At 29.5% G+C, this 21,115-nt stretch overlaps 1 protein-coding gene across 8 annotated transcripts in view; it reads right to left on the bottom strand.

The window, feature by feature from the left end:
* LOC115244580 (calcium/calmodulin-dependent protein kinase type II alpha chain) overlaps window positions 1–21,115 on the bottom strand; it is an 87,809-nt gene that overhangs the window by 62,054 nt on the left and 4,640 nt on the right. For all 8 annotated transcript variants that reach the window (XM_029822327.1, XM_029822328.1, XM_029822335.1 and 5 more), the window contains exons 2-9: window positions 14,205–14,299; window positions 7,174–7,233; window positions 4,870–4,924; window positions 3,666–3,804; window positions 3,312–3,414; window positions 1,722–1,900; window positions 1,385–1,507; window positions 527–610 (exon numbers count right to left, since the gene is read on the bottom strand). In XM_029822327.1, coding sequence (XP_029678187.1) covers window positions 527–610; window positions 1,385–1,507; window positions 1,722–1,900; window positions 3,312–3,414; window positions 3,666–3,804; window positions 4,870–4,924; window positions 7,174–7,233; window positions 14,205–14,299 — 838 coding nt within the window. The remainder of the gene's footprint in view (window positions 1–526; window positions 611–1,384; window positions 1,508–1,721; window positions 1,901–3,311; window positions 3,415–3,665; window positions 3,805–4,869; window positions 4,925–7,173; window positions 7,234–14,204; window positions 14,300–21,115) is intronic.

The following is a 21,115-nucleotide window of genomic DNA, read 5'->3' as shown; positions in this document are numbered from 1 at the left end:
TAAAGCAATGCAATCATACATTTTCAAAATGAGTCTCTCATAAATGTCAAATTTCATTTATCTGGTAATTAAAATGATTATTCTGATATAAGAATGTTTGACTTAAATGTATTCTTTATCGATACTAATTAAGACAAATAATATATAAATCGGTAAAATTTTTAGGAATAAAAAAGATAAATAACCTATTTACTTGAATAATATATCATTTAAAACATAAAAATTTTAAATCTCGTAATTCATGATGTCACGATTTTCATTTTGAATTTTATTTTGCAATGTTTAAACGGAAAAATAATTATTAAATATATATAAATATATATATTTCTCTCGAAAACAAGAAAAGGAATTGTTATTTATTGTTATTGATGTTATTTAATTATTTAAATAACAAACCGCAAATTCATGACAAGGAATCGCAAAATTGTATAATCAAAGAATGTAATTTAAGATAAAGATACGCAAATGCATAAAAAATATATATAATGAAATAAAACTTTTCAAGAAAGAGAGAGAAAAAACTCACCTTTAACTTGCGCCTTGCATTGAATTTCTTCAAGCAGTCCACGGTCTCTTGTCTGTGCACCACAGATGCAACACGCTCACGTTGCTAAAACACAAAATAAATGGAAAACATATTAAGCATCGTCCTTAAAAAAGCAATTGGATTAAATCGCCTGAGATTAGATCTTATACTTTAAAGAATTTCATTGAGAATGCAATTTTATTCATGCGAAGAAGAGATCAACTATGTGTGAAAAAAGACAACAAAATATATATGTATCAATTCGTACAAAAGTCAAATATATAAACAAATAAGCAACTTTTATATTTAAAATTCGCTTTCTAAAATTTTGCAGTATTATTCGTAGAAATATATAAAAATTGAGATTGAAGAAAACTTTCTGTTTTTACTTATAATACAATATAACTATGTTTCGTTATTTTATTTATCAATTAATATTTATTTTTATTTTATTCGATTTGAATAATTTATTTCTCCAACACATTTTTGCGTATTTAAAATATTATATACATATATTGTGTATAAATTATATATAATTCTTTTTAATATGTAAAAATGTGTGTGTTGGAAAAAGGTTATTGTTTATAAAATATTCAATCGTCCCGGATCATTTTTACCTGCATATATGTATGTGTGTGTATATATATATATATATAAAATTGTAAACTGTAACTTGTATAATATTCCATTATCTAAATATTATGGAAATATTTCTGCGATATTTGTAGTAAAATTTCTGTGTAAAAATTAAATAAAAACTAATCTCACACATACATATAGCGGAGAGAATAATGTTATTTTCTAGATTGTTTATTCGTATAATATAAATCTATGCTATGTAGATTAAGATAGACTTACGCAAATCCATGGATGCTTCAATGCCTCGCTGGCAGTAATCCTTTTTCCTGGATTCACTGTCAGCATCTGATTGATAAGATTCTTGGCTTCTGGCGTGACGGTGTCCCATTCTGGACTCGGATACTGCACAAAATAAGCGTAAACACAACATGATAAAAAATTTACATAATTATGCAAGCAATTACAGGAAAATTGTTTTATCAATAAATTTAGACATTGGACTTCTTTCACACAACATATCCTTTCCTTTTCTTTTAACATGGTACTTTTTATCAAGCTTTTAGATAAGACGTTTTAGAAATTAAAAAAAAAAAGATGAGGATTATATGATACGTACATCGTACGATCCGGCCTTGATCTGCCCGTAAAGTCGATGTTGATCCTCGTCCCAAAACGGCGGATAGCCAACAAGAAGAATATACAGGATAACACCGCACGCCCATATATCAACTGCTTTCCCATATGGTTCCTTCTTTAGCACTTCCGGACTGAGGTAACCAGGTGTTCCAGCAAAACCTTTTTACCAATCATTCAAATCAATCATTTACTTTTCGAAAACACACAATGCGTACGAAGGATTGAAAGGATCAGGGCGTTACGTGCGCGAGATCACGTTTTGGGTATTACTATTTCTTGTCTAAATTAATTCCTTCTTTAAAAGACAAACAACTGTTCAAAAATTTTTATTGCGTTTAAAATATTTGAAAATAATTATAATTAGTTAAAATTATAATCAATTAAAAAATTTGGAATTTTACAATAAACTTGATTTATTAATAAAATTAAGTATATTGTAAAGTTGTTCAAATCGATATTGTTATAATTTTAATACGAGATAATTTAGGTAAAATTCATTAACATGGGTTATTGTATTTTTTATTTATTTAGTTTGATCAAAATATGTATATTTCAAGATTATAACTGAGTCTACGAAAAAGCGGCATTCAAAAAAACATTATATTGTCGCTTACATCTGATTTATTGATATATGACAAAAGTCAATAGATATTATTTTCGTAATTTACGAAATCTTTTTCCCATAATTTTTGTAAGACGACATATCGAAAAATGCACAAACGCGATGATGATGGCGGAAGAGGGGGGGGGGGAGGATAAAAGGAGAATAAATATTTCTCAATTAATATTCAAAAAACTAAATCGTGTAGTCATCAGTATTATTAAAACATTTTCTACTTTAACCGTTTTTATGACATTCTATCATACGTATAATTAATTGATAGCACGCACTGTCACGTAATCATTATGATTGCAATCAGAACGCGGTCGAGTTGGTCGTTGGTGCAATCGAAGTACCGGCTGCTTAATTAAACGTCTATGATTGTCTTTGGAAGAATATTACGCCAGCAATAACGTTGGATTTCTGGGCTATTTTACATTTATTAGCCACACCGTTTCCACAAGTATATTAAATTGCGCTTCAAAAAAAATTCGGAATTTTACAGTAACATATGTATGTATATAAAATAATAAATTTTTTTTACGTGTTTCAAATAAAAAAATGATATTTTAATATACAAATAGCTTGGCTATAAAAACTTAATTAATTAATGCAAAGAATTTGAAATATTCGATGATTTTGCATCCTAGCAAATCTCTAACACGAAACACTAACAATCTAAAAGCTGATATAGGGGTTGTTCAATTATTTTCAAGTTGTTACAATCTCAAATAAATAGCCAGTCAACAAAGCGTAATTATCCGCCACGATAACTAAACTTTGCGGAAAGAGACAATCCGAATATTTGTGTCACTAATTAAGGTTCAAATGTCACCGTGTATCAAAGTATCATAACGCACGTATCATTCCTGTTCACAAGAATTGCCCGCAGTAGTATTGTGTCACCATCGACAATAAAAGCTGAAGTCTCGACGGATTAATTTGCTGGCAAAATTGGGTCCCACTTACCATACCATGCTTGTGCTTCACCCTGTACCTCAATCGCCAGACCAAAGTCCGCTAATTTCACAGCCGCCCCTTTTGCTTTGCTCGCGAGAAGTAAATTTTCGGGCTGCAATAAAAAATGATAGATTTGTTGCCATCGTCGAATGTATCTTTCCTCTCTTCTTGTCCTCTTTTAATCTATAAGTTTCTCGTGCGCGAGACATCCCATAGAAATCATAAAAAATAAATAAAACATCAGACGAAAGTGCTATGTGGAAAAATAGATTACGCGGACACGCTTGCTCGATTTATTTCAACGTCGGCTCTGCAAGCGCGAAGTTCGCGCTCAGCAAAAATTCTCCCTTTTACTCTACATACTTTTAGATCTCGGTGCACGACTCCGTTATGATGGCAGTGGTGAACGCTTTCCAAGATTTGTTGAATACAGTGCGAGGCGTCGGCCTCGCTGTAGAATTCCCGGGCGACGATGTCCTCGAATAGTTCCCCGCCGGTGACTCTGTAAGTGTTTTACGTTTCAATTTTATTTCGCAAACGTGTTGCGAAATCACATGGAAATCTGCGGAGTGACAAAACTTAGGAGATAAAACTTGACTTCGGAGATAAAAATAAAATAAAAATTTTTGAAAAATAGTAACACATAAGTTTGTTTTTAGAAAATCGCTTATATTCGAGCCTCTCATATAAAAAGAATCAAGATTTTTCGTAACATAATATATGTATATAAACAAAAATACTAATATAATATCTGACTATATGATATAAAGATAATTATTATATCAAAATACGATAGAAACATTGCGCAACCGAATAAATTGTCTCTCTCTCTCTCATTTAAATAATCATTTATAATAATAAATATGATTTATAGAAGTATAATATACATAAAACAATAAAGATTATGGGATTAAAAAAACAAGATAAAAAAAGTACATTGTTATTCAGGATTAAAAGCGATTAATTGCTTGAGCACTGGAAATTCAATGGGTAGAGTAGATAATGTTATGTGATGCCAATGACAAAAAAATTGAACAAAAGACGAATGGACGTAATTAAAATCTTCATGACCCGTGAATTAATCGGTGGCATTAGTAAATTAACAGTGTCATGCCATGTACATAGCAAAAAAAAAGAAACAACCAAAATAGCAAGCGCACATCATTTTGACATGCATTTGCTATCTGGGAAGATTTATGCACGTCACAAATCACAACGTTACGAATATCTGTAACTGAGCAGGTGCGTTAATCTCCTATAAAAATTAAATCAGACGCAATACTTTTCCGTCCCGACAATATTAAAAGATCGCATAGATCGCTATCTGCAATTAGAACCCACAATTTGCCTTGTTATTATTTGCCGTTAAATGCCTGTTAATGGAGTCGAATTGTGCGTTATCATTACGATCATTCTAGATTTGAGTCATTATTTTTCGAATTCTATAAAATGCACAGTAATAGTCTCTCTCTTCGTGTCTCCTTTTCTTTTTCCGTCGAAAGAGAATATAAGAAACATACATAAGAAGTAGATCTAATAATAATAATAACAATTCTAGTATACTTACAGATCAAAGACAAGATAATGGAAATTCTCTTCTTGTATACTATCGTGCAATCTCACTGTAACAGAAAAGATGATAACATAAAGTTATTTGTAATAGCCTCGTATTGTAAATGGTTCTTATATTCAAACGTATCTTATAAAGAACAATATGACTAATTACATATCTCACTATTAATAATAACTAATCCATTCTTTAGTTGTATCTACTTTATACATATCTGTGTTTATTATAGATTCTCTTTTTTCTTCAATAAAATCAAATAATATTCAATGTAAATTTCGTACAGACATTATTAACTGGCATAAGATTTATTTAACAAATCGAATTAAAGAAAGTTTATATTTATATTATTTATAAACATTTTTAAATTAAAAGAAATTAAATTAATATTTTACAGTTTATATTTATAATATTAATAATATTTATAAATTTTTAAAGAAAGTTTATATTTTTTAGATATTTATATAATAATTTTGATCTTTATTCATTTTAATGTATACAATTTAGGTAATTTTCACTTTGAGCTTAGATTTCACTTGATTTATTTCTTAAAATTTATAGATTTAATAGTGTCGTAGTATAGCATTGAATGAAAGAAAATAATGGAAAAGATACATTATTTACAGAACGTAACATATTATTATTTAACTGTTAAAAATTGCCACCTTAGTTTATTAACTAACTAACAAAAATATCAGTTGTTTCTCAAGCTAACTGTTTCAATTACTGTTTTATTTATTGTTTTCTTAGTGGAAAATCCCAAGCAAAGACACCAGAAATTGCGGACGGTCTCTAAGCATATACGCAGAATAATGGGAATAGTCACGTGAAAAAGCAATTGATTTTGCAAAGCAAACTGATTTTAATTTATCTAACATAAACACTACTATTAATAACGTAGGAAATGGCAATATTAACATTAAAGTTACCATTAATAACAGTAGCACTATCAATACAGAATACAATTTTTTCTCTGCTCCCCCCCTGATATTCTCCAATTTCCTTTCTTGAACACCCCTCCTCTAAGGATTTCCCATCCTAAAGCTTCACCCCTGAGCGATTTCTTTCTCCTTCGAGGTCGCCTTCTAATATTATCCTTCCTTTCAACATCTTAAATTGCACAACCTTGAAGAGAGATCGCAAGATTTTAAAAAAGGATCACACGATTTCGAAAGAGAATCACACGATTTCGAGAATGATCGGTTCCTTAAGCGCCTTTTAGCGCGATTCCCACAATTCCCATATCTTAGGGCATATTTTGTATAGGACCCGACCCTGTAGATCACAAGAAGGATCTTAATAAAAAGTCCCTTTAATATGCCGATCGTCGTTCTGATCTAAACTCTGGAGAAAATTCTCCCCTTCCACGGTCCTTTTTGAGGAAATCCCGTAATTCCTCTTTACATTTTTACCTTTTATAACACATTTTGAGTTGATTTATTTAATTATTCAATTAACGATTGTAATAACTAATCAGAATTAAGAATTCTAACGTAAAATCTCCTCGTGTTGTTCTGACTGATAAACCCCCAACTTATACACATAAGACCCACAATAACATATATATACACACTCACATTCATAATATATTACTTTTAATAATAGCGAAACAATTTTAATAATAATTAAATGTATGTATAATTTATCGTATTATTTCTCTTTTTATTAACTTAAATGAATAAACCAAATTTTTATAATTAAAATCTCTTAATATTTCATTAATCCGTTCTCTTTCCTACGTCCCGAGACAGAAGATCCTATTCTACGTAATAAGAATTTAGTTACTTTACCTAAAAGGACCGTCGAGCTAATAGTTTACTAACAGAGAGGAAGAACGATCCCTTTGGTCGGTGACCTGTTTGGGCACACACGCACGCATACATACATACATATACAGGATGACCCATTATAATACATAAATGACTTTTCTGAAAGCATGACAAACAAAAGAAGTAGCTAATATATTACTAAAACTCTACTACACGTATGTATGTATGTGTATATATTATACATACACACATACATACGTATATTTAATTTTTATACACGATTTTTGTAATTTATCATTAAACATAAGCGATGATTTGCAGAGGATATATTTCCGAAGCAGTATCTATTAGCGAATGCCTGCTACATACATGCTACATAATCGTGTCATGTGAAAATCATTCATTTCACCAAAATGTGCCGTAAAATTAGCATGTAAATGCGATAGGGTGAGACAGCTTCTTACCATCTTTAATATATTGCGATTGAAACGATCGCAATTTGCATAAAAAGTTGACAAAAATAAAATTGACTTACCAATATTTGGATGTTGCAGTTTTCTACATATTCGCGCCTCACGCTCAAGTTTTTGAAAATCTGCACAATAAAGAAACATTTGATTAAATATATAAAATGGTATATTAATAATTTAAAGGCAATCAAACACATACCTATACGGTATAGAAAGATTGCAGACATATTGCAGAATAATTTTACTAAATTAAAGGCTTATAAAAAGCTATATACGGTTATCAATGCATTTAATTTAATAAAAATTAATCAAAAAATTACATATATATATATGTTGTAATATATATATACGGTGTAATATATATATGCTTCGCATTTGAACATTCTTCAGTGTATATGTGTATGTGTAAATGATAGGATTAGAAAATTAAAAACTAGATCAAGAAACTAAAAATCTGGATAAGTCATGAGCAGTCGTAGATGGTTAGTTGCAGATAATAAATTAAAGATAGTTCAACTGAATAAAATCTTCCTGAATCAATCGATACATACACAGAAAGAGCGAATTTAAATCTTGCTAAATTTGTCGGATAGTAAAGTAAGACGAATGTAATCGTGTCTTGCAAATTAAAACCGGCTTTTTGTTTCTTTATGTTAAGCATTTCTGACAATAAGTCTTTTAGAGTAAAAAGGTTCCTTGTCAAGAATATGAACATCTTCTCGAATGTCGCGATTCGCGTTTATTCTATAGTCACTAACTATAGAATTTTGAGTAGGAAAAAGAGGAGCAAAATAAGATAATGACCTTAAAAAATTTATCGATTTTTTTTCTAATTTGTATAATGATGTAAAAATAATAATCTCTATTTTTTCAGATTTATTAAAGTTTTGTTATCATCTATAAAAATTGAAAAATTGATAAATAAATTCGAATTTTTTAGAATTTAGGTTTTTTTAAAGACGTCTAAGTTTTGTCATCTGCCCTATTCACTCCTTCTATGTGGGTGAGATAACTTCTAGTAGTGGATAAAATGATAAAAAACTAAGTTACATTGAAAATGGCATTTTGTATAGATAAAAAAATTTATAATAAACTTATTTATAACAAATTTTTTATAATATTTTGATATTATAATATTCGAACGCACAAATAAAATAAAAATAAAAATAGAACAAAAAATATTATTTATATAGTTTATAAAAAACAAAAATTGCTAAAATATTGAAACAAAAATAATTAATAATTATTAAGAACAATTAAAATCAGATTAAATCAAATCAAATATTACATGGAATCAAACATTACATCGAAAGATACTTATTATTAGCCTTATATAGCATGAGCCCTACATTTTCCCATCCATATAACAATTGCGGGGTGAACCTCGCTTTGCAGTTTAAAGTATATGCGTGGACATAGTGGGTTCCACCCTCCCTACGAGGGAGGCTCCACTTCCGGAAGATATAACCTAACTCAAACCTCAGAAATTCATGTAATCGCATATTAAAAGCTGTTAACGAACTGCGAGGAATAGGTAAAACACATTATTGACAAAATATCCATGACCGTGTAACTATCCCGGAAATGTAAACAAACACTTTTTCGTCTGCTCTACAACAAATACAATGTACACAAACTTCACTTTTCCTAATATTACTTTATAATATCTGAGAAAAAGCATTAAAACTGTGAAACTTCAAAATCGCATATCTTCGGAACCAGAAGAGAGCACCACAAAATTCAAAGCATGTATTACTTAAAAATGTACCCTCTACAACATTACAATATATGTAAAAATGAAAACGATCCGTGAGATGTAAGTTAATCCAATATTTGCCGAATATTGTAAAAGAAAATTCAAATATCTATCGGAAAAAGTTGATTTGCGGTATCAATCAAATTTTAAATATCCGTCTCGTAGAATAATATTAAGATCTAATAAATTTATATATAGATATTTGTTAGAACTCATTTTTTCATCGTAAATTGACCTCCAGAATAAAATTAAAAATATTCAAGACTAAAGAGAACACACAGAAGGAAAAGCCGCTAAGGCCATGTCGTCGACGTATCTGACGTAAAAGGGCAAAAAAGGTAGCTTTATAATTGCTTTAGATTGTAAGTCTTGCAGAATGATATTAACAATAATAAAAAAGAGAGATAAACCCATGAAAGTGCCGAAAGTTCGTTTATCAATTTTTTGGATAAAAATAAAGAAAGTTGAGTATAAAACTAATTTTAAAGCTTTTATAAATTCATCATATGAGATTTTAATATTTTTTTGATGAATTATTAATCTACTTTTTATACTTTTGATAGCTAAGTCTAATGGAACATTGATAAATAAAGAAACGACATTTTATAAAATTAATTTTATTCTCCAATGGAATGGAGAATTGGCATTTTCCAAACTCCAGTCTCCAATGGAAATAGTGGACAATTTTTCAGAGTTAGAAGCTATTGAAAAAGGTGGCTAGTGAAAAAAGAAAACTAATTATAGAGAAAATTATGATTTTATCAATAAGGGGGTTTATAAATTTTAATGAAGGGAGGCTCTCGAAAATATTCGTAAATTAGAATATAATTAACTGTAAGTGGAATTGGAAATAAAATCCCGTAAGTGGAATTGAAAATAAAAATGTGTATGAAAATGATTTCATTACAAGATTGCAATATTATAAATTTGTAGCGAAACATTGCTGCACCGTTACTGTAAGATTGCAGCAACATTAAGATGCTCATCTTTAGAAAGATGCAACAAAACAAAATATCAACATAACGATGTAATGTATTTATAATTTTATAATAATGCAATGTATACAGATTTCTTTCATTATAACGTTTACACATTTCCTAAATTTACTTACATATATATATATATATATATATATATATATATAGATGCAATTTTAATGACCAGCAGCATATGTAAAGTTATCAAAATGATCATATTTTTGTTTTTAAATTATTTCAGCGTGTGATAGATCTTTTAAATTACATATCTTTTTCTATGCAAGAATATAATTTCTAACTACTGCTTTTTTAAATATAAATTAATTAACATGATGTTACTAACTTTAACAATATAAATTAAATAACACAATGTTATAATATGTATATAAGAAAAAATACTATACACATAAATCACTTCAAGGGAAGTAAAAAGTAAATATTTGCTTTATATACTTATTAAATGGCCGACCAATTTTAAAAAATCATTACTTATGTTAGAAAATTATTTCCACATCAGAAAATTTTCATTCGTATAATCCTTTATTAAACACAATCTATTATCTTAACTAGAACTATCTTACATGTCTTTTTTTAGAATAATTTAACTGTTATTGTAACTTAGAATAATTTAATAATCCTATGACGCAAGTAATTGTGTGAAGCACTAATTAACGCAACGAGATACATAAATTGGCCGACAAATTTTGTCAAATTGCAGTGTTTCGAGATTGAGCGGAATAACGTTGAATATAGCAGTGATATAGAGCACAAGCTGCAATTTAATTATGTGCAGATTAATTGGAACACTTACGAAACGTTATCATTGTCGGAACTTTATTTTTCTGTCAATTTTTTCTTCCAGACTTCTCGCGGCAAAAGTAATTTCAATTATATTCTATATAATTGAATATTATATTATATTCTATATAAGAATTGAGCTTGCGTGCACAAACGCGTGCGCGTACACGCGCACATAACACACGCACACAAACTCTGTTCACAATTATTTCTTCCACTTACTCATCTCTTCTCGAACTTTTTCAAAAACTATTATAATGTATTAAAGTACATATCTCGAACCACTGCGTTTTAAGTAAAAATCAAGTTGAGTAACAAAAACTCTTACGTAATGCAATCTTGTGAATAATCCTGCGAGTTATATTTCACGCGTTTTATGAAGGCGTATGTCCGCAATTGCATTGATCGACAACATTCGTCAATTTTCATTCATGATAAAATATTAAAAATCATCCTGATTTAATAAGCGAGAACAAATCAATTTTCTTTCGCGTATAAATTATTTATGACTTGGTGTTCCCTTAGTAGCGGCAGTCCGTTAATCGATAAAATTGTGTCTGGGATAACAGTTTTTACAAATATCATTATTCACTTAATACTCGTAATTATAACGCGATCTATAAAAATATGTACCTATAAAAAAAATAAAAATGCAAGAGAAAAGTTGCACTATATATATTTTATATACACGCACGCGTACACGCACGCGTATATGTACTCGTGCTGTTCAAGCGGATCATCTCCAATAGATTACGCAGCAAACAGGTTTATTAGAAAAAAGTATTTTCTTATTTTTATCTCACTATAGAGCGTTCTACAGCACGTCCTCAAATATATGTGTATATATGCATCTTTATAAGAATTATGCATATAATGTATAAATTTTTTTATATCTGCGTTTTGCACGATGTTAATTTAATTAAAAAATTGTAAAATATGAGCAATTCATTACCGAATATGCGCAATATTATAATTATTATGGATATAAAAATTATGAATACAAAAATTGATTATTACTATAATTACTAATTATTACTGTAAATCTTATTCACTTTAAATAGCGTAAAAAAACTCGATTACTTAAGAAATACATAATAATTGAGTTATTACAACATTTGTATGATGTAATACCTTGAAAAGATCGCATTTCGGCAAAAATAACGTAATCAATTTCGCTTATCCGGCAAACACGTTTCATAAAAGTTCTATCGGAAAGAGAAATACCAGGACGCGTCCTTCGAATGCTCGCATAAGCGCCTTATCGTCGGAAGGTTGATCTTTTCCGTCGCAAAGTCGATCCTTGGGAAGCGTTCATCCGATGTTACACGCTTCTCATCCGATGAAGCACGAATGTCACGGAAGCGTCAGTAATAAAAATTGCCGTTCGTCGCGCTTGTTAATGCAAGATCCCGATATGGCCGTGCCGTTGCGGAGAAAGCGCGAAGCCATCCTTGATTAATCATGCATGATAAAACTATCGGAATAATAATATATTATTTTCTTCACGGTAATAAAGATATCTCATTTTATTTACGGTTTTCTTCATAGACATATGTTTGTTCGTTCCGATTCAAAATATGTTCAGGAAAATAATATTTTTTTAAAATAAATTCTTATATACGCCAAATTCTCTCATAAAAAATGAAATATTTTGAAAAAATTTAAAATATATATATAAACTTTATCGCAAATGGTATTTGTGAAAGTCAGTAATTTTAATAGATAATAATATTGCAAACGAGATCGTAGTTTGTTATCCGTTAATCATTATATTTTATATTAATTGTACATTTTTAATCAGCTGACATTCTTTCTGTATTTAATCGCTAGCGCATCAATTTGCATAGGCAAATCAAGCATCTATTGTTAGCTACGAGAATAAAGCATTGCATAATAAAAAATAAATAAAAAAATGCAAAAACGACCTTTTGTATCACGCAGAATTACACCTGAATAATTTGAAAACATGGAGAAAAACTGCATACGTATGCCATAACATGCGCCATGAAAAAAAGGAGCAAAAATCCCATTTCTCAATGAAAGTACAAAGATCAAGATTACATATATGTCACACGCGACTGGCGCAGTTTCAGAACCGAGAATAACGGGAAATCATAATAAAGTAAGCAATCACAAGAAAATCGAAGAATTTTCCCTACTCCTAATAATCGACTTGCGTGGTTCACTTATTTACACTTCTCCCCGTTCTATCTAGGACACGGGATTTATTTGTTGCGCGTACGCGCCATATTGCAGAGGCTGCGGCCTCCATTAGGTCGAAAGGTCACTGGAGCAAGGTCGTAATCAGAATTGAATCACACAAGTGAACGGTTCATAACCGAAAGGGCGAAAGAGAGTAAAAAAGAAAGAGAGAACAAGATAGACAGGAAGAGAAATGCAGGTGGAAAAAAAGTAAAATGAAATAGAGGAAAGATTCCTCTTTTATTCTTTTTCTATTTTGCCTTTTGCAACGGTTCGGAGGTCCGGAGTTCCATACAATACGCTATTTCAAGGTTTCACTGTATTTTCTATTTTTCTATGTGCTAAGAATTATCTATCAAAAGATTAATATTTTTTTTTTCAAAAATCTCGAAAAGATTCTCAACATTTTCTTTATTTCGTCTGGCGCAGCGTAGTCAAAGATAGATTTATCTCATCGTATTATACCCGCAGAAAATAGCTATAAATTGAATGAGAGAAAAAGAAAGTGAGGAACGGAAACAAATGTGCCAGCTTCGCGGCAGGAAATTATGCAATTCCGAGTAATTGCGAATTACGGGTCGCTCAGCAAAAGGCGAAGATGAGATGCACTCTTTTCTCGTTGATGTTGCACACACGCACGCGCGCACACACACGAGGTATAAACTGGGCTCAACCTCCGCCATTTGACATAAAACAATGCCTCTTAAGCTATAATTAATCTTTATCTAGTAACTTTGATTGGATAGCTAAATTATATTGCGCTAACTTTTAATTATTTTCCTAGATTATCTTTAAGCTTATTTTATAAACCTACTTTTCTCTAAATTCCTATGATCTTATTCTCTTTCTTTGCCCTTACAATTTTCTTCATTCAGTTAATTCCTTTTTCTTCTTCCCCAGAATAATTTATTCATTTTCATATTATCCTATTCATTCTCACATATTCTATCTACGATATAATTTGTTATTAAATGTTCTAAAGTTTTGACTTTATTCTGACATATTCTGCACATATTCTTTTTCTGTTCGCCAAAATTTATTGCAGAGTTTATTATACATCTGAAATTTATTGCAGAGTTTTGTTATACATCTGAATATCACAATAATTTTTCGAAAATCTTCCTGATCTTGTTTTCTTAAATATTCTGAGGTTCCTATCATATATAACTTTTGATATGTATATATATACACACACACATATATATATATATATAAAAATTAAAATAAAAGAATTGTTAAAATCCGATATAACTTATTGTCGAAACAATTTTTATTGAATAATAATATGACAAATTGAAACTGTGCGAATATTCGATCCGATTTAAGATTCAATTGACATTCTTGGCACTTGATTATTACTTACCTCTATTCGAGAGCTTTTTAGTGTTTATGATTTTTGCAGCAAACTCATGACCGGTGCTCTTTTGCACGCATCGTCGGACCACAGAGAAGGCACCTCTGAAACAATCATTAAGATGAACATTTATTATTGTGTTACAATATTGTTAATTATTATTTTAAAGCATGCTCAGCAGCATACGATTCAAATATTAAAATAAAATATATATAACGAATAAGTTATTTCTTTGCATTATTTATTTTTCTTGAATCAAAACTGCTACAACAAACTATAAAATATCTGAAAATAGAAAAAGTTGAAGAGCTTGGATGCAATTATTAACTGTATTAGTTCAATTACAAAATATTTAAGCTATATTTACCGAAGTATATTCGACGGAAAGACGTATTGATAATAAACATTAATTTTTTAAACTCTTTACGGAGAAAGCATGATAGAAACTTCTTTGAAACGTTCCTGAAAATATTTTTGTTAAAGTTTTAAATATTATAAAAATATAATAAATTTTGAGCAACTATCTTCATTATAGCTTGTTGAAATAAATTCAATAATTGTCAATTATAATAAATTATATTTATACTGAGAAGTATTTTATGTTTATAACAGCATCACTGCGTTAAAATTTCACTGATTGTGAGTGAAACTGGTAATCCAACTAACTTGACTCGGGAAAAATAAAAGGGAAAGACAATTGAAGAGTGGGATGTGATGATTTTCATAGAGACATGGATGAATAGGAAAGGGTGGCTAAAGATACAGGAAAAATTGCCGAAAAGATACAAGTAGGGAATGCAATATGCGATTAGAAAGAACAAGAAAGGTAGAGCAAAAGGAGGGATGGTAATGAGGAAATAAGGAGGTATAGCATTAAAAGTAAGAGAAATAGAAATAGTAAAAGAAGAATTAGTGACTAAAAGGATAAGAATAGGAAAGAAAGGTGAAGAATAGTAGAATTGTATGTGAGGGAGGATATAAAAAAAAAATTAGAAAAAATATAAAAATGACTGGATGGAGGTAATGAAGAGGGGGTAAAAGTAATAATAGGGAAGATTTTAATGTCAGAACAAAAAAATTAATTAGAAAAAACTCGGTTGACAAAGCAATGATTACATTTGTAATTTGGAACTATAAGTATAAGGTCTTTTCCTTAAAATGATCATCGTGTAGGATTTATATCCGTCTCTAGCTATTCAAGAATTAAATCTTTTCGATTTCTGTCTTCCTTCCACTTCTCAAGTAACACTCTGGTTATCTATATATGGAAAACCGCATGCACGGCGCCGAGGAAATCTTGGCCTGTTAAAATTTCATCAACGCCGTTATGCAGCGCCGTCGATCAAGGCTGCAAATCAATAACTACAGATTGCTTATTAAACGGACATTCGTTGAGAGATCTAAATTCTCTCCATCGCTGAGCGACGTTCGCAAAATCAGAATATCTTCTTTAAAAAAGTTGACAAAATACTCCCCTTTTCAAACAAATTGTTATGCAAAAAAATGTTGTTTTGAAAGAACGAAGATTTAAAAGTTTAATTTTTTGTTATCTGTCAAACAGAGTGTAATGTTTAGTGTGTCTAATAAAAAAACAAAAATGTAATCAAATTAATTTAACGAAGAATTAAGCAAAGAAAATCGGCTTGAACAATGTTAGTTTTAATCAAATAACAAAAGTCTCAATGCTATCATATGAAAAATAGCTTCACAAAAGATGTTCAGCGGTACCTTTATCATTAACATTGCCAAACGCCTGGTTACAAGCGGGTTATGTATAATTATGTATTTTTCATAAATCAAACTCTTAAACAGAAATGCCTGTCAGTATTATCTTTTGTTTTAAATATCAAGTTACAGTATTATTATCATGTTTATACTAAACACTTATATCGGCGTGACGTAAAAAAATCTACCCATTTGATGGTTCAGTGATGAATCATGAAATGGGTAAATCTACCCAAACAATCGGCAATGTGTTGCAACTGCTGATGTTCTATCCTTGTCGCGTTTTTGCCGCTATACCGTGACAGCAGGCTATGCTCGATTTCTACTGTGTTTTTGCCATCAATACTTGATATGTCAGGTTGTGCTGCATTCTTGCCACGTTTCTACTGTACATACGCATCAAATGCAGAACTGTCTGCTGCTGTTGTAGATAGGTCAACTTTTATTATCAAGAGTTATTATTAAAAGTAAACAATAAAAAAGCTCCGCTAATAAAACACAAAATAGGACGAAAAGACTTGAGGAGCAAATGCGGATGTACGTGCATATGTTTATCTATCGGTCGTCATTATACGACAAAATTCGAGAAAACATTTGGCACCGTTGTAAAATAGCTTCAATCAATATATAACAATTGTTTTTGTATTCTATGAAAATGATAAAAGAAAAAAATTTATTTTTTTTTAAATATATTTTTTCAGGAAATAACATGTATATTAATTATATAATATACTATACACAAAATTCAGCAAACATATTAGTATTCATAAAAATATATAAAATCTTTCATAAATTTTTATTTTCATTTTTACTGCAGCAAAATATTATATTCTGCAATATTTTGGTTAATGCTCTAGTACAAACAATTCTTATTAACTTATATATTTATCTCTATAATTTTCTATGTAATAGTTATTTGCTTATTATTTTTTATATTTAATTACGAATATATGAAATTGATTGCATACATAAATCCGATTATCAAGAGACATGACAGTATCTAGCGTCAAGTCACGTGCAGCGATAGCCAGGCTGAGTATCTATATGCACGAATCACCTAGTTTAAAATATCTTAGATTATCGGATTTCAATAATGGTTGAGCCGATCGAATTCTTAGTAGGCTTAGTTGATAGCTTGGACTTCAATTATATAAGAGAAGTGTCTTTATATTTTATGTACGTGCCCTACATATGAACAGATTATACGATACAAAAAGTTGCAATTTCTTAGGCATCCTATACATAAAAATATTGAAATAGAATTATATAAAAAATTAATATTAATTTATTGATAATTTATTTTGATATAATAGTTAAGTGGATTACAGTGTACCTCGTATATATAATAAATATTATCGATTTTTGTTCCATTAACTTATCACATTTGTTGTCTATCTCGTCTTTCTTGTTGGTATTGCGTGTTCGTTAAAAATCGCCTTTACGAAAAAATATTTTCATCCAAAATGACGAATGTTTAACTCTTCTTTAATTTTTATGTTATTTTCAAGCCGCATTATTTTGTGTCGACCAATATATGCAGCGGGTGCAATAATAGAAAATGGCGACTGCTTGCGATACTTTTGTATAGAGTTCCATAGTATTCAGTATTCTTATCGTTCTCGTCGCCTGCGGTGGCAGAAAAAATAAAGTCATGGCAAAAAAATGAAGTTTACAGCATTTATACCGTTTTCTCTAATGTGAGAGAGATGCATCTAGAAATGCAATTTCAAAGAAACTCGCCGCAATTCGTTTCACTCTAATTTCATAATAAAATTTATGAGAACTTATAGAAGCAAAAATTTATAATTTATAAAAGTGAAAAATCAGCTTTAGATGTTCTCTGTTTTTTTTTCTAGATCCATATTTAAGAAATAAAACTATTTATTGAAATTACATACTATTTTAAAAAAGTAAACAATTCTTTTATAGAAAAATAGTTTTTGTATAAATCTTACCAATGCATAATTTAAATTTTTCGAGATTAGAATACAAGGTTTTTTTAAATCCTTTTACTTTAAGCATTCCGAGAATGATAATTGTAAATTTAATCTTATATAACTGCAAGATAATATTTTATTAAATTTAAACATCTCTAGACGCACATTGATAGAGTCGTTTTTTGCTCGATGATATTCCGATTGCTCGGAACATTTTATAGGCTATCTTTGACATCCGATGCAATGAATTTCTGAGCTGATTGACAACCATCGAGATGACGATATTCCGTCAATCCGATAAAAGTAGGATTTGATGACAAACGGAAATGCATTTTATTCGATCGCCAGTGATTTGGAATCTTTTTCGTCGTTCAAACTTTTTTTTCGACCATATCTGGATTATACAAATTATATGAGTTTGAAGTGGGACAATTATGATGTTTAGATAAATAGAACAATGCAATAACTTTTTAATAATAAAATCAATAATCACACGCAGCCTTTTTTATAATTTTTCGATTACTATTAACATAAATATTCATAACATTTTTCCAATCACTGTTTGATTTTTCCAAGATTCTTCATTAACATATTTTATATTTATTTCATTACTGTTTAAGTATATAATAGCGCATTAATATCGATGGGGAGAATATCTCTCGATCCACAAAAAAATATATGCATATGTAACACTAGTGAGAACAAAATACATATCGATATTTGACATTACTTAAGTATCCTTTCGAGCGTTCGTTTCGTTGAACGTTTTTTTTCCGTCTAGGAGTAAATAAGAAAAATAAAAAAATGGTAACAAAAATGAAAAATATAAGAAACTCATTATTGATAAAAGGATTGAACGTCGACAAGGTTGGTTGGCCGGTTCAGGCAACAAGTGACAAGGGCTTTAACCGGTCGATACTTTGGGTTCCACGGTGGAGTACAGGCAAAGGATGCAATACAACAACATCACAGCTCTAATATATTCACCCATCCACCCATCCACTTACACACACAACACTAACAAGCCATCGACATCGACTCATCATGTTTTATGCATCTAATTTCAAATTGGTAATTCTTTTTCGGTCATATTTATTAATATAAATCTGTTTGCGTTATAATTTGCATAGAATAATAATAGAAAAGGAGGGAAAGTATCTGAGGCCAATGCCTTACGCGAAAAAAATACATGAGGTCTTTCAAAGGCTCAATGTTGTTTCTGTTCCGTTTAGACTGAGCTCTCGACGAAGATGAAGTAAGTAGTTCTTCAAAGAATATTTCATGGCACATTTAATTACAATAAATATAAATAAATAGTAGCTAAATAGTAGCTTAACGAAGTTTATTAATAAATTCTCAATTCTATACGATCCACATGTAGCATTAAATATCCGAGAAAAATGATATAATATGGTCGGATATAAATATACATAATTGGAATTATGAAAAGATCTATAATATAACATATGTAATTTTATATGATCATATAAACTTACATATGTTATCAGATCTTTTCGTAACTATTTTGAGCGAAACGATGTAATACGCCCCACGTTTGCTTAAATCAATATAAAATGTCCTTATGATAGAGATTTTATTAGAAGTTGAAGCTTATAAAAATTTACTAATATTACAATTAGTAATTGCACCAATTTTTAATTAATTAAATGATTATAATTATAAGATCAACTTTTTGAAAATACTGAAAAAGGCGTCTTCCCCTGAATCCCCGGTGAAAAATATCTCAAATAATTATAATTAGCAAAAATAATTTCTTTTTTAATTTTAAAGATAAAACATAAAAATTCATATTTTAAATTAATAAAAATATTAATTGAATATTTACAAAGATTGTATTTTTTCTATTTCTTTCAAAAAAAAAGAAAAAAAAAGACTGACGCCCATTTGTAATGCCTTGATCTTCGCTATTGCTTTTAACAATGCCTCTTTGCTCTATTCCGCCCTTATAGGTTTTCTTTTATACCTATAGTTTACCTATAGTTTACCAGAAAAAATGATAAAAAATGTTTTTTCAGGTAGTATTTAGAGGGGCAAGTAGCACGCAATAAACGATTTCATTGCTCTCGCAAGGTGTCGCTCAAGAATAGCCGAGAAAGATAGGCGAGAGAAAATTCGAAGAAATATAGAAGACGTCTATCGTCTCTCATTTTCTCTTCTCCGAGCGGTAAATGAACCTTGGCACTTCTCACGCATACATATACCAAAGTGCCATTATTTTTAGATTGCATGTTTCCACTTGTCACTCGCTTTTAAAGCAGCGGCAAAGCCAAATTATCTTTCGGGAACTTCAACAATGCCCTGGCGATACCAAATTGTTAAGCTGGTGATATCATAAAATCCGTTATTCATATTAATAGCATTTTCGAAAATTTTCCTTTTATTTTAATTCTATGAACTATAAAATTTGCAGCGTGAACATATTTTTCATTTTCTTTTAGCGTACGGAAAAATGTCAAGATAGTTTAACTGTTAAAAATCTATCTTTTTAAGATAAAAGATGCCAAGTACATATGTCTGTCTAAAAATGTACAAAAAGATATTGTTTTAATGCATATGTTATTGTTTCTAAAAAATTAAAAAAGATGTTTTTTAAAAATTTTAGGAACAAGAAATAAGAAATTATATCTTTTAATTATTGCCATGTTATTGCAGAGGTTAAGTCATTAAATCGTTATAAATTGTAAAAAAATTTTTCATTTTTTTTTTAATTTTATATATATATATGTATATATTATATATTTTCAATTTAGATTTTGAACTATATATCCATATATATTGTATATACACATAGACACACATACTGAATGTATTATTTGCTAATATATTTTGTAAATCATCAGTCTCTAATATTTTATCGGAAAATACGATGATGACTTGTACAAATGTGTAAAGTAGGTACGAGAGAGAGAAAGAGAAAGAGAGAGAGAGAGAGAGAGAGAGAGAGAAGAAGAAGGCTAATTGCTAAATATCATCTCTTTAATGAAATTTGTCTTCAATAAATTCGCTTTGTTTTATCTTATCATTTTATGTGTTAAATATGTAAGATATAAATATATTAATTGCGGTATCCGCATTCCTTAATTTAAAAAATTCTGAATTATTAAAATAATTATACAAAATAAAAGAAATAATATAATAATTATATTTCAGTATTTTAAGAAAATGTATAAAGTGTTGAAATATAATTATCTAAAATAAAATTGAGAAGTAGTTGTGTAACATTTTGCAAAATTAATA

Source organism: Formica exsecta, unplaced genomic scaffold (genome assembly GCF_003651465.1).
Source record: "Formica exsecta isolate Colony F162 unplaced genomic scaffold, ASM365146v1 scaffold82, whole genome shotgun sequence".
Taxonomy (NCBI): Eukaryota; Metazoa; Arthropoda; class Insecta; order Hymenoptera; family Formicidae; genus Formica; species Formica exsecta.
This window is presented reverse-complemented; position numbering and strand designations above follow the sequence as displayed.